This window comes from Charadrius vociferus, unplaced genomic scaffold (genome assembly GCF_000708025.1).
Source record: "Charadrius vociferus isolate BGI_N301 unplaced genomic scaffold, ASM70802v2 scaffold359, whole genome shotgun sequence".
NCBI classification, from domain to species: domain Eukaryota; kingdom Metazoa; phylum Chordata; class Aves; order Charadriiformes; family Charadriidae; genus Charadrius; species Charadrius vociferus.
This window is the reverse complement of record NW_009661369.1, coordinates 2,410,835-2,426,068: the sequence shown is the minus strand read 5'-3', so window position 1 is coordinate 2,426,068 and position 15,234 is coordinate 2,410,835. Positions and strand designations below refer to the sequence as shown.

Sequence of the window (15,234 nt, the reverse complement as noted above, 5' to 3'; positions counted from 1 at the left end):
ATCTTTAGTAAACTCAGTCACGCCAGAGACAACTTCTGCAGATAATAACTTGGATCTCTCTGCATTCAAGCCCATCAGTTTAGATTTCTGGAAAATCTGTGTAACACAGCATGATAAACCAGTCCAGGTCTTGATGGGCTTTTTTCTCCAGTTCAGCACAAATCAAACCCAAACCATTTAATTCAGTCAGTAGGGTATTGTTACTCCTCATTATCTCAATATATTTTCTGAGGGAACAGATGATTGGTGAATACTCAATAACAGAAAAGTGATAGTATGGATACGGTAGGATGCATTAGGAAGCAGTACAGATAGAAAGAGCCTGAGCAGAATAAGATTAGATCCATTGTCAGACTTAAACTGGCTCTTTATGCATAAGAAGAATCATGCACGGGGCAGAGATACCCATGCTCTGTTCTGAAGTCAGTCCAAATTCTGCAGAGATCACAAACCAACCTTGTAATTCCCTCTGAACAGCAGCTGACTCCCTGTGGAAGCACCTGGTATGCACATTCTCCCTAGTGCTTTCTGTCTGTGATTAAGATGTAGGCAGCTATGAGCATGAGCCAGCTCATCAAGTCTGATTAGTTTTTAAATAGGATTCTTTATTCCATAAAAGCAGTTAATTGCTTCAGGATCCTACCTGACTCCAGAAGTTGTACAGTCGTGCCCATACAGACCTGAGCTAATAAATTCTGGAAGATATAGGCTGGTTTTACACAGAAACTACAACTAAACTGAAGATTAAAGTTAAGTGTTTTAGATGGAAATTCCAACTTTCCAGACTACTGTGTGGGGAAAAAAACCAAAGAAAATCAAAGGTCAAATAGGAAAAGTAGCTTTAGAGATGAATTATCTCTAGAACTAGGAGACTAATGATCTAACTTCTGATACTGTTACAACTTTTCTGTATGTCTTCAGGAAATAAAAGATTAAACATTTCTACGCCTCTCTTGCTCTCTGAATCATAGTAAAATTATGATTTCTGATGTAAAAAAACCCCAAACAAATATCACAACATTATGCCTGTGAAGTCTCTCATCTTTCAAACAGAATTATAAATACCAGAAGGTCTGTCCAAAGCAGGGGTGAAGAGAAACTAGATCTAGCTTCTTTCAATGCCTGTCAGTGCAGACTGTACAAAAGGTCATTACAACCTGAGAAGGTGTTCCAAGAACCTTGGCCTTAAAAATAGTCAAGCTGCTGACCTTTAGCAGTCCAGCAGAGTGAGCAACATTCATGTTTTGATTTAAGCTTTGACCACAGGAACAAATGGGTGTTTTTCTGTCTTCTGGGTCAGTCTTCATAAGAATACTTCTTAAATATTCACTTCAGTAAAAGTTGCAGGCACATGTGTTGTACAAGATCGATGTTAACATCTGTACTACATCCAAGGTGTGACCTTAAAAGGAGGTTACAACTAAAGTTTTTTTGCATTTGGACTTGTAGGACAAAAAACCTACTCATTTTTTCCTCAAACAGCAAACTAGAAGCTTAGGTCTAGCCAAACCTAAACATTTAATCTTTATTTCCATATAAAACTGACAATTCACAGCACCATCTGAACAACTGCATCCTATCCCAAGATCTGCATAGATTTTTCCAATGCTGTCAACAGAGACCTCTCTACAGCTCACTGGGCTCATAGCACACTTGAGAACAGGGTGGGAGGGAGGAATGATCTAGCAGAATAGAACATATTAAGAAAAGAAAAATCACATATATACCTTCTTTTTGGCCCAGGCTCTTCAATGCTACTGTCCCACCTTTGGGACATTAACAAACTAAGTTCCATTTCTTCTTTCTCGCACTGTGGCTCATTTTCTTCATCATCGCTGTTCTGAGAATTTCGACAGCTTCCAAGAGAACGATGATGAGAGAGTGTTTTGTGATGTCCCATCTGATATCCATCATTCTCCAATCCAGCCAACAGATCAATCATGGCCTCATCAGCACTACTGTCCACTGCAGAAAAAGCCCATACAAGTAGAATCTGTATTTGTTCTACTTGTAAATGACTAGTTACAATCTACCAGTAAAAAACAAAACCAACCAAACAAACCCAAAACACCCCCTCAACATTTTAAAATCTACTAGTTCGTTACCATCTAAAGCAAGGCAGGCTACAGAAACAAAGCTCTTTTCATATCTCATTTTTCTCAAGTTTTATGATTTGTTATCTTTTCTAGCTCTTTATCTAGAATCTTGACAACCTTTTTTTTATTTCTGCCATCCTCTTCTGATTGTAGTAGATTTAGTGGAAGCACTTTTCTCTCTCCACCCTCCTACTACCTCCTCACATTCAGTAAAGCCTCAGTCTCCCCTTTTATTTCAGCACAAGTGCCAGTTTCTGAAGCATCGCTGTCTTCTCTTGCTCTCACCATTTCAATGGCTGCATTAACTCTGTTGGGCACTTCCCTCCGTATCACTTGGAAGAATTTCAATCACCACATCTCACGAAATGTTGATGCTGATTTAGACAAACTAGTTCATCTTTCCTTCTGTCCTTTACTATAATGCTTAACTTCATCTCCCTTTTCTTTTCACTATAACCTATTCTCTTCCTAGGTTCCTCTAAACACTGGAAGTTTATCTAATTTCACTCCTCCCTTAGATTTTATTTTTTATTTTCCTTTATTTGACCCAAGCTTACGCTAACTCATGCACTTGCCTTTATTTTTATTTCTTAAACATCCTCCCAAGTCACAATTTCTTCTCGCTCTCCTCCTGCTTACCTTTCATCTGACCATATAACCAATTTATGATCTCCAGTCTACCAGGCATCTTTGTTACTTCTCTCCTCCTCTGGCTGAAGAACTACAATCTACTTTCCTTCCTCAGGAAATATCATATGATTTACAATGATCCTGAGAATCATATAAAATAAGTCTCAACATTGGTGAGGAAGGCATTTTCCATATTTTACAAAGGCTTCACAAGACACCATGCAACCATTTAGAATGGAAACCATCCCCTTTGCCAGAGTTCTGAATTAACCCACTTTCAATTGTATTTTCTGTTCTTAGCTCCTTTGCCCTTCGTGAGGTCCATCATTAAACTCCAACCTTTACTTCCCATTAATATAAACCTTGTTGTGCATTTCACAGCAGCAGCAGTAGAAATAGTGCGCTTCCTGGCCCCTGTGATGCTATGACTCTACATAGGCATAGTAAAGACTAGTCCATGCTGTGAAAGAGCATAAGAGACTCAGAGACGCAGCATGTTACTCATGGTCACACAAGACACCAGCAGCTAGTAGCTCCATGATAAGAAGAAGAAGAAGAAAAAAAAAAAGACGACAAAAAATAAAGAGTCATAAAATCTCCATCTGATTCCATAACCATTGGAAAAAGACCATTTCAACACTATTTGGTTGAGCAATTCAAATGCATTGGCATAAGATGTACCCTATATATTATTTTAGCCACTTCTCACCCTCTCAGCACAACCTTCTCACTCCAAAAAAGATAAATCCATGACGATGTTTGCTAGCTCCCACATAACTTCTTTACTTATAGTTCTCTTGATAAATCCAAATCTTTGCCTATAAAACTTTCATAACCAAAATCTTGCCTACTTTCTGCAAAATAAAACAGCACTGAAAAGTACTCTTAAGCTCACTTGATCCACTCCTACTTTCTTTGCAAGAAAAGACCGTATGTTGCATTACCCATAGATATATATTGTTGTCCATATTGTAACTTGTTGCCAATGCACATATTCACACCATATACGTATCAAAAGCATGGAGGCTATGGGTTTTAGATCCTCCCCCCCGCACCTTGTAGGATCAACTGTAGGGCATATTAACATTATACCTTATGTTTACATAAGAATGTATATATATAGATAGCATGAACTATGTGCCTTTCATCTCCTCTAGAGTATTTGAACTACTTCTACCTGAAGTAGCTTTTCATACAAGTTCCTTTGTTGTGTTATTTTACTGTTGTTTGCCCCTCATGCCATTCCCATTTGTTTGCTGGAGGGGGGGTTCTCCCCCTCTTTAATGTTCTACTTCTTGTTTCTTTGCCTTCAACCATTCTTTTGTATACATAAGTTTTGGGAAATGCTCTGCTGCAACTTGTCTCTGATTATCAACCTACTATCCTCCAGTATCTCCAGACAGCTGACCTTCTAAAGATAGCCTATGAGCATGTTCTCTACCATAATGTAAGAAAGATGCAGGAACTGCAAGAGTATAATGGATAGACAGTCAAAATCCTCTTTATTCTGATAGTTTTAGTGTTATAACCCTAGGACCATAAGGAAGAGTAATACCCATAAGAGATTGCATTGAGCTGATCTTGCCAAGAGGACAAGCTTAGTGAACCAGTAAAGCGCAGTAGCCTCTACAAATACACTGTTCTGGTGACATTTTTAGAAAATATAAAGCGGGTTTTTTTGGGGGTGGTTGTAGGGTGTGTGCCTGTGAAGTCTCAATCTGCTTGACAAACTTCCTGAGGTAAACCACTTAACTTTCTTTCATGACGGGTAACATACGTGAACACAACAAAGACTGGAAAAGTACAACAGCTTGGAAGAAAAGACATTCCAATCATACTCACTAAAAACTGTAGTCTGACTTAGCCTTTGAGACAAAGGCTGAAAGCTCTGACTATTCTCCACAATGTTTAAAATTGCTTCTTCGTTAATAACTGCTTTCTCTTCTTTATCAGTATGCATCCTATTGGATTCTTTAAAAGAAAAACAAAAAGAGAAAGGATAAAACTTCAGAGTCACAGACATCAATACATTATCAAAGCAAGCCACTTTAAAATGATTATACTAGTCATGTATGTTTCCATTATTTGCTATGGCAATTTTAAAAAAGCTTACTCTAATAATGATGAAAATAAATGCAAAACTACTCTTCATTTTTTCATAACTGACAATCAGATCATCCTTGGCTTACTTCTGCTGATAGTACAAACAGCCAAACCATGACATATATTTATGCCTAAACAATTATGCTATTAAAAATACTCACCTTTGTTCATCTTTTTATCTTTATGCACTTCTACCATATTAGCTGGTGTACACTGAAAGGCTTCAGGAGAAAGTACCTCAGAATGTAGTGTTAGCTCAGCAGAGAACTCCTCTGATCCATTACTGTAGTCCACTGATCCTGACAACGTTCTAGTTAATTGAAAACCAATTTTTAAATGCATATTTAAGGTTTGCATAGAATATTATACTTTATGGCAAATGGCTAAACACTTACACAGAGAAGTCATTTTGCTTGAGGATTTCTTTAAGCCTCTTCTGAAAAAATTTTTCACTCTCTGTTGCTGGCACAAATCCACGGTCTTTAAAATTTGAAAAATATTTGTTATTCCGTTTTACTTTGACCTCTCAACACAGAGAGCAACAAAAATTACTAATTCTATTAGGAAATTAGGCTCAAAATTGAAGTGTCCACTAATTTTAAGTGCCAAATTTGAGGGCTGATTTTTCAAGTGTATTTAAACACTTTAAAAATACTTCACATACTCTCATTGATCTCATTTGCAACTGCAAGTATCAACAGCATTTACAAATCATACTGCAATTACACCAAGGTGAGCATCCAGGAAAAGAACAATCGGTGACCAAATCTGAAAAGTCTGGTTTATGTAGCCTGAATAGTATTACGCAGAAACACAGGAAAAAAAGCCAGTCAGAAAGCAGTCTGCCTTAGCCAGGAACCTGCCTCCTTCCTTCTTACAATCCTCTGGCTTACTCGCCAAATATCATTCATATTTTAAAAGAAACATGCAAAGAACTGGTCTGTTCGTTATGCAATTAATTTGCAGGGCACAGTCTTCCCTGTGCAATGAATTTTACATAAAAATAGAGGATTTGTCTATCCTTTTAGAATTTTCATCTAACATTACCTTAGCTATAATTCCACAGAAATTCAAAGGAACTGTCCTTGTGCATAAACCACCACAGAAAGTTTCAGGATAAGAGATCTAATTTTGCCAGTATTTAAACATTTAAACGTTTTCCATAATAAAATATGCAATCTTAACTGTCATTATCATTCATTCTGTCTAAAATGCTTTGCAGCTAGCTGAATCATGATGTTTTTAGGCAAGGTTACGTATCTTGGTTTTAAAATTGGAATACACATACTGGGCAAACAGTAAGCTTGGAAGTGAAAAAACAGTACATCTAAAAAGCCCTCAAACTTGGTACACTGATTTACATTCTACCTCTCGCTTGCTTCACATTCAAAGTTTTTGATGAAAAGCTGCATAAATTTTTTTTTTTTTTTTTTTTTTTACCTTGTGACTCAGGTGTCTTAATCTGAGAAGATTCACATTTCTGTCTCCGTCGCTGCTTTTCATCTTCCCATATAGCTTGCAAACCAGGGTTCCTGCCAATCTGGGCTGAAATATGCAATAATACATGAAGGGAAGTCTGTCAATGTGATGAAGCATTCTTCCCCCCAAATTAGATTCTGACACTCTTCTTCATCTGTCATTCTAATCTGTTATTTTTTTAATTGCAATCCTTGCTTTACTCAGGATTCAGTGTTAAGTAAAAGTTAAGGTATAACTTCATTTGTTTTCTAGATGTCCTATTTGTTATCTAGACCTTTGGCTTTTGCTGGTCTTCTCACCAAATATGTGTGTGTATGTATGTATAGATTTATGTATGCACACATGCATAATTCATGTTGGCATTTCATTTATTCTCCTTATAGGTCTGAAACCTTCTGTTATGCATTAACAAAAGTCTCTTTCTATTGCTCTGACAATAGGCTATTCTTATAACTTGTTTTCTTTCAGAGTCCATTCAACAATCTTTTTTTTTTTTTAACTTTATACATTTGCAGATCAACAATTCACTAACACTGAAATCTGGACTGTGGCTTAACTAAGCTGAGCCTTAAAAAAAGATAATAATATAGTTCCTGTCCTAAAACATTTTACATGGAAAGTTATTAACACTTCACCTTCAATATCCAGTTGATTTAAAATGTCAGCAGCTACTGCATCCACCTCCAATTCACAGGTACTTTGTGGCTCAACACCTTTCAACATTAAAGAGCTGTGACAACATAAATACCACAGATTAACTTTATAAATATGCTGATTTTGAAACATGCATCATCACTGTTTTCTAACTGGACCAACATCTACAGTATTTCAGAGGGAATGGGGCGAGTACCTGAATAGAGAATTACCAACCAGTTCCCATCCTCACTAGCAAGTCCTTAAATTAATGGAGATATTAAAATCTAGATGAGAAATTTGTATCTTCAACTTAAAGAGATTAGCTTTTTCTTTTGTGGGGAGAAGAGAAAAAGAAGTAGTAGGCAATTCTAAATACTACAGCAATTACAATAATGCTTTCCTCCTCAAACACAAGATGAAATATTCTATAGAACTCTCAGCCAATAGAACCATCTGCATTGCATGATCTTGCAGCCAGTGAACACAGTGGCAAGAATGCTTCTCTCTCATTCACAGCTCAGAGCAATGCAAAACAGTTTAACAGAAGAGAAGCAAGAATTTTTTTTTCACTTTTTTTATTTATTTAGGGGAGTTACGGGTAGCCTGGTGAATATAAACAGAGTATTAGCATCCCAAACACAAGCAGAACTAAGGATAATTGGCTTGGTAAAGACTTAAAATACTAGAAGCAGATTCAAGCTTGTTGTATAATGATCCGATCATCTTCCTGCTGTGCTTTTTCAGATCTGCTAAGGTCAGTGGACTTCCACCTGTTACTGTCAGTGAACTAATTTTAAGGAGTACATGGAGGAAGTAAAGAAAACAGAAATCTGCTCCCAGATTTACGTGGAAGTCTGTTTATCCTTTGAAAATTTTTAGAGAAATGTAGACAATCTCCTCAAAGCTCCCCATGGTTAAAATAACACTATTCTTCAGAGCCCTTTGTCTAGGTTAATAAATTGCTTACTTACAACATCTACTTGTATTCCTACATTCCCTGACATAAACAGAGCATCAAAAATCTCAGCATGGAACGTAAGATATAATTCATGATTTTTTTCAATGTTCTCTATAAACTTTGAATAGAAGCCACTATAGCGCAAGGAGGTAATAGACGATGTAATTAAAAGCTGGATATCCCCAAGACCTCCTCTGAATATTAAGTATTTAACTACCTAGAAATGTGAAATATGAAAGAAATGTAAAATTAAACTGCTTCACTTCTGTTGTAGATGACACCAGGCTGAGTGGTGCATCTGACACCTGAGGGACGGAATGCCATCCAGAGGGACCTGGACAAGCTCAGGAGGTGGGCCTATGTAAACCTCATGAGGTTGAACAGGGCCAAGTGCAAGGTCCTGCACATGGGTCAGGGCAACACTTGGTATCAATACAGGCTGGGGGAGGAAGGGATTGAGAGCTGCCCTGCCAAGAAGGACTTGGGGGTATTGGTGCATGGAAAGCTGGACATGAGCCAACAATGTATGCTTGAAGCCCAGAAAGCCAACCGCATCCTGGGTGGCATCAAAAGAACAGTGGTCAGCAGGTCAAGGGAGATGATTCTGCCCCTCTACTCCACTCCAGGTGGGGTATCACCTGAAGTACTGCGTCCAGCTCTGGAGCCCTCAGCACAGGAAAGACATAGACCTGTTGGAACGAGTCCAGAGGAGGGCCACAAAGATGATCACAGGCTGAGACAGTTGTGGTTGTTCAGGCTGAAGAAGAGAAGGCTCCAGGGAGACCTTGTTATCACCTTTCAATACTTAAAGGGGACTTATAAGAACATTGGGGGCAAGGTTTTCAGCAGGCCCTGTTGCAATAGGACAAGGGATAATAATTTTAAACTAAAAGAGGGAAGATTTAGATTAGATATAAGGAAGAATTTTTTTTATGACGAGGGTGGTGAAACACTGGAACAGGTTGCCTGGAGAAGTGGTAGACACCCCATATCCCTGGAAACATTCAAGGTCAGGTTGGATGGGGCTCTGAGGAACCTGATCTAGTGGAAGATGTCCCTGCTTACTGCAGGAGGGTTTGGACTAGAATACCTTTAAAAGGTCCCTTCCAACCCAAACTATTCTATGATCCTATGTAAGAACAAAAATCTAATGACTTCTCAGTAAATATCAGAGAACTCAACCACAAAAATATTTTGAGTTTCTAAAGGCTTCAGGGAATCATATTTATTATCAAGAGATAAAATAGCATGCCAAGAAAAAAACACAAAACTGACCCCTTCATCACATTCTCAATCTGTAGTTTTCTAGAAAAGAAAAATATTTACTTCTAAACTTCTTTTGCAGAGGTCTATGGTACAGACCATCAGAAAACTATAGACTACATGAAGTTAGGACTGAAGATAGTTTTGACACACCCTCTTCCTTAAGAAGGTTATCTATGGGCAAAGCACTTAGATTTGCTCAGTAGAGAGCTAATTAAAACTGCTAGCGAGGTTGTCTCTTGCAAGAAAGCTCTAAAATAGTTTTCCTGACTTTGAAGCAGCAGAAGACCAGGTGGTTCTCTCAAACACACTGCAGAAATTAAACTGTTTTAAACAGCATGAACCCAAACTGAAGGTAAAGGGCTGCTTTCAAGGTAGCTTCAGTGGTCTACTGCTTTACCATCACACCAGAACTCCTGAGATACTCAGCCCACGCAGAGTCCATGCTGTAAGTGAAGTACAGAACAAAGGAGTACTTGTAAAGAAGTGCAACATTTCTCCTGTGTCACTTCCTGCTGGCCCTCAGCTTTCCTTGCTTCCCCGAAAAGAACAACCCTTTCCTCCACAAACTGAGAAGAAAAGAGCCAGGGGTGGTGGGGGGAACAGGAACACACAACACAACAAATTAAGAGGGCTACTTATCTGAAGAGATACCACCATATGAGCTTTTACTGACTGTTGTCCAGTTCTGTCAGTAGAATGGAGATCTAGTATTTCTGAAGTATATCCATGTACCATATGACTTAGTTTAAGATACCAAACCCGTTCATTTGTGATTACAAAAGCAAGAATTATTTACTAGGTTCACAACAGTGCATGAACTTCATAAAGATTAAGAAAGGCAGTGGAAAACAAGTATTTTGCTTTCTAAGGCTGTTAGGTCACAACAGCATGCAGAGAAAACTGAAATTGTTAGGCTATAACTACTTTATTACACCTGTATCTATTTGTCCACCTATGAAGAAATAACATCATTCAATTGAAATACCAACTATATTTTGCATAATGCAGAAATAGCTTCCTGCATTGTTAGAGAGAACACCGAGACCTGACAAGGAAATCAGAAAATTACTTTTAACCATAAAAGAGCGAAATTCTGGGAAAGTCCACTACTTTTTTCTTTCTTTTTTTTTTTTTTTTTTTTAAGACAAAAAACCCCAGTAAACTTACAGCTTGTGAGCTTAACTGTTTAGGCAAAGAACCGGACAAGATGGGAATAAACAGTGTTGGAAATGTAAGCAGAAATTAAACCAGTCCTAGAATTTACTGACACTTATAAGGGAAAAGACAGAGAGGACTGAAAGGAGATCTAGTTATTTGGTCATTGACTCTTTCTATATATCACAGTAATACAAAGTTCAATTTGTATTACTAGTTCAATTGCTCATCTGATGTATAACTTTACTTCTGGGGCAAGAAAAATATTCACCTATGTAAGGCTGATAGGGTTTACTGTGATAACCTCAACCTCTCTACAGCAGACTCAGCTTTCAAGAATCCTGTTTGCTCTCTTCCTGTATCACATTATAATAGTGGAATTTTTATTAGAAAGTAAAATCCTGTCTTATACGTAATATGAAACCGAGAAACAGAACAGAAATCTCAGCAACTGGATTTTTAATGAAGGGATAAGAAAAAAAAGAATAGGCATCCTGAAAGTCAGTTTTAGAAATTGCTTGACACTTAACATTCTGAAAGCATACAGTTTAAAAGCACAGAAAATAAATGTTCCAGAATAATTTCCTGGCAGCCATACTTTTAATATTTGTGATGTCACATTTTGTGGCTGCATTAACATAGTAAGTGTATTTTTCACTCTGTATGTAAACATATGTTTCACTTGGTTACAGCAAAAGAAGGCAGAGCAGGATATTTCTTTGTTCTAAACATCCAAAAGTAGTCTGACAGATGTAGAATTCATTAATGACTGTAAGATGCTATGCATTAATATATGATTACTAATCCCTCCAGTCAGCAGTACTGTTTCAGACTTACTGTGAAAATTAAGTGAGCAGATGATAGAACTAAACCAAAGCAGCTCAGCCTTTTAGCACAAGTAGACTGCCCATGCCTTAACGCACCCTTTAAGGACAATCCATTAGCATCACTACTCTCCCTTCCCAGTCACACCATCAGCTGAGAAACAAGTCCATAATATGATCAAAATGCATAATTTTCATGTCACACACTCTGGGCGCTCATATTCATCAAAGTATTCAAACAGCGCCTGCCTGCGCAGTGGGCGACAAGAACTGCAGGCAAGCTGAAACTTGCATTTTGATCACATAATAAGAAAGAACTGCAAAATGACTTGGAAATAAGAACAAGGGAGGACGCCACAAAAATTTCATCTGCTCCCTTCATGAAATCAAAGCGTTTCTCGGAACAAGTGAAAATGGACCACAATACACAATGGTCATTTATATCAGAAGAGTTTCTGGTTTTAACACTTTCTTTTGCTAAATGACACACATAAATGACCAGAAATCTGGTCAAGATCTATCTTTTACTTGTTTGGTAGATACAACCGCAAAGCTCTGAGCTTCCTACTTTCACTAATTTCCTCTTTAAAAAGAATCCAAAAAAAAAAAAAAAAAAAGGATGGAGACACAGAGAGAGAGAAAGACAGACAATTCTTGAAGAGTTTAAGACAAAATATATTTTTAGTGTTAGTGACCTATTTCTGAAGACTTTGTTTGATGACTAAAACCATAAACTGAAACACTTACCCTTCCTCTGACAAAGCCAGCTTTCTATTCTTTTCCCCTTTAATTAGTTAGGACATTTTTGTCAACAAAACGTGTCTTGGCTTTCCACATCCCCATCAAGAGTGTGGCCAGTGATTTGTCTTGAGAACTGATCAATACCATAGACAGAATAGGCCAAGAGCTTTCCAAATAATCAGATTTATTATTTATAAGAGATTGTAATATGGATTTATCCTATAAAAATAACATGAAATTCAACATTGCTCAATTCAAAACAAACTCATAGTTGTCACTGTAACTAAAGTCTTTTTCCATAATCATATTAATTTGAAGCATGTTCTTTGTCTGCAACTCACCAAGATTCAAATGATTTGGGCGATTAGAAACAGGAAAGCTCATTTTGCCCAAGCTCTAAATCAAACAGATATAAGGAGTCTTTCTGTCAAAAACTACAGTATTCCAATTGACATGGCATATTACTCAAATTAAAAACACTGAGCTAACAAGAGCCTTTTTTTGAAACAAATTTAGAATTTATGATCATAATTCTCATTAATGTTTTCAGGATTAAGGCAAGGGCTGGCAGTCAAAACCTCACACTCCAAAGACTGATGTGGGGTCTAATAAAGACAACTGACACATACAGAAAGATTCTCATAAGACTTGAAAAATGTCTTCTGAATACAACTGGATCATTACTTAGTGTTTAACATCCTTGTCAAGGTGAGTTGCTAGATACTTGCACTAGCAGGAATCAGGGCAGTAGGACTACAAACTTCTGCAGCATCCAGGTAAGCCACGAAGGCCAAGGAGCCATTTGTTCCCACTTCAGGAAAAACCTCAAAGGCCATATGAAAGCAGAGCAGCTTTAACTGGCCCTTCTAACATTTCAATTTATGCTGATTAAAACAAAAATGTCAGAGGGAGGAGGAGGAGTGCAAACTGTCCTGAAGTACAGTTATTTAACACAATTATATGCTCTTTGAGAACTACTTTATGAGTACTGTCAATACCTTGATCAGCTGTTAGGTTTGCTGCTTTTGCTCACCTGGAACAAACATGCACAACACAGGAAAATATACGAAGCAACTGTATCTCCTGCTCTTTCAGATCAAGCCATATTTCCTGAGCAGCTACAGCGCTGCAATTAGCAGGAAAGAAGAGAGCATGAAGAAGTCAGAACATGCCCAGTTCTCCTAGCTGTAGCTAGTTGAAAATATGAACTACTTCTGGGCATTAGCAGTTTTTATACCTTGGAATATACTCAGAAGTGGTCTGTTTGACTCAGATTGCCCTATACAATGGACTAACCACCTGCCTCACATCACGTGCATCAGTTTTGCAAAGAAAAAGATAATTTTATGTAATGTCAAAACCATGATTTGAGAACATCTGTATTAGAACAAGGCTAGAAAAGATGACTTAGCAAGTCCCAGCCAAAGCTTTTCATAGCATCTATGTTTCATTTTGTAAAAAAGATAGATAGAACTGTTCACAAGGTACAACTTGTAATACAGATATATGAAAGGCAGGGTTAAGTGAGGTGGCGTAGGAATGGAAGCAACCCAGCTGCAAGAGAACAAAAGTGTACTCTCCTAAGCAGCAAGATAAATCAAGGTTAAGGTTGCACAACACTGAGCTGCCATGACTAGACTACTTGAGATGCACACTATGCTGAAAAACTGCAATACAAATCCATCTTACCTTTGCAGAAAAAGCTCCAAATAAATTATTTTGAGAATAGACAGAATGGTCCTTATTTTTGAAGAAAGTAAAAAGGTTTTGGCACTATCCACTAGCATAATAATCATAATAATGTAGGATGAAACGTGTGCTCAAAGAAAGTACCAAGGTTTGGTTCCTCAGATGAGGCAATGAATTAAAGCAACAGTGGACACAATTAAAAAAGTGCCCACTCCATACAATTAGCTAGAGTGAAGCTCTCAAAAAACCTTGAAGAATGGACATCAAAGTCAGTATCTCAATTCACCAACATTAATGACAGCCTAGGGAAACAAGTTCTGTGATGATCACATCTCAGGTATTTATGATATTAAACTGAGGATAGTGGATAAAAAATTAACCCCACAGAGAATCTGAAATGTGTCACTCAACTATACTGATAAGGACTATAAGCTTTGACACAATAGTTTTCCATATTCTGTTCATGGAAGAAAAAAATGTATTTATTTGCAGGATGTTCCAGTGACTTGAATAATGCACATATGTCATTAAGAATCAAATGGCTAAATAAAAACATGTACACCCTGACAAGCAAGAAAAGCAATTATGACAGCCACAAACCTAGTAGAAAACTGTACCATCATATAACTGCCAGACTGTGTGATAATGTTATGTGTCAGATCTCTCCACTTCCACATAAACTAGCATTCAACAGCAAATCTAGGATTTGGAAAACAAAGTGTTTCTCAAAAGCATTCTACCAATCATTCTGCTTTTAACACGTCGTGTCCAAGTGGTGGACTTGACCGGCAGATTACTCCAAGCCTGATGTTTACCAGAAAGTTTTCCCACTGGAACTCATGAAAGCATTTCATCATTTATTATCAGCTACCTCAGAGAGAACAAACGTGTCTCATGTGAGAAACTCCTCTTGTCAAAACTGTTGGATAGCACTGTCAGGCTCAGGTGACTACTGCCTATTTTAAGGTGGGTTTTATAGGTCCCAGTCTGGCAACACTGACAAGTATCGTACCTAAAAGCATTACAACATCAGGGATTCCTGGGAGCTAGTGGTTTTGGACATTTGTCTGCTTCATAACAGAATCACTCTATAATTAGATAAAAAGAACTGTCCCTGGCTTAATAATTATAGCCACAAGTTAGTAATGCAGAGATTTACCAGGAGCAAGACAGGACATGGCTGGACTAAATACTGTTCTGGAGAAGTGGGAGAATAGCAAGGTGCTATCTAGTACTGAAAAGTGAGTTCAGTCACCAAGAAACTTAGGCATAGTTCTCAAATGTTTTTTGAAAGAAGGAACCACCACTGGCATTTACCCATCCAAAATGCTGGCAATGTTACAAACATAACTTTTGAATAATATTTTGCATATTATCTACCAGGCATCCAGCATCAGATTTCAACCACTTGATATACTGTACTCCAAAGTCAAGAAATGCCAAATCACTGACACTACTTGGTTAAACCAGAGCACTTGTCCACTGCCACTTGCAGCAAGGACTTGGCAGATATGTGTTGGACTGTCTCTAAAATTTATTCCCGATGTACACAAAACCCAGGATAATGAGTCTGAACAGACATCCCAATCAATGCAAGGCAGCCCTAGAAATTTTGTGGTCTCAAACAACATCTCTCTGTCTTCTCCCCTTGTGCTTT

The 15,234-nt window shown here is 37.7% G+C and overlaps 1 protein-coding gene across 1 annotated transcript in view; it reads right to left on the bottom strand.

Annotated features, from left to right (window-relative positions):
* REV3L (REV3-like, polymerase (DNA directed), zeta, catalytic subunit) overlaps window positions 1–15,234 on the bottom strand; it is a 155,860-nt gene that overhangs the window by 51,625 nt on the left and 89,001 nt on the right. The window contains 6 exon segments of the mRNA XM_009893624.1: window positions 1,728–1,965; window positions 4,569–4,687; window positions 4,987–5,139; window positions 5,225–5,309; window positions 6,270–6,374; window positions 6,944–7,038. Coding sequence (XP_009891926.1) covers window positions 1,728–1,965; window positions 4,569–4,687; window positions 4,987–5,139; window positions 5,225–5,309; window positions 6,270–6,374; window positions 6,944–7,038 — 795 coding nt within the window.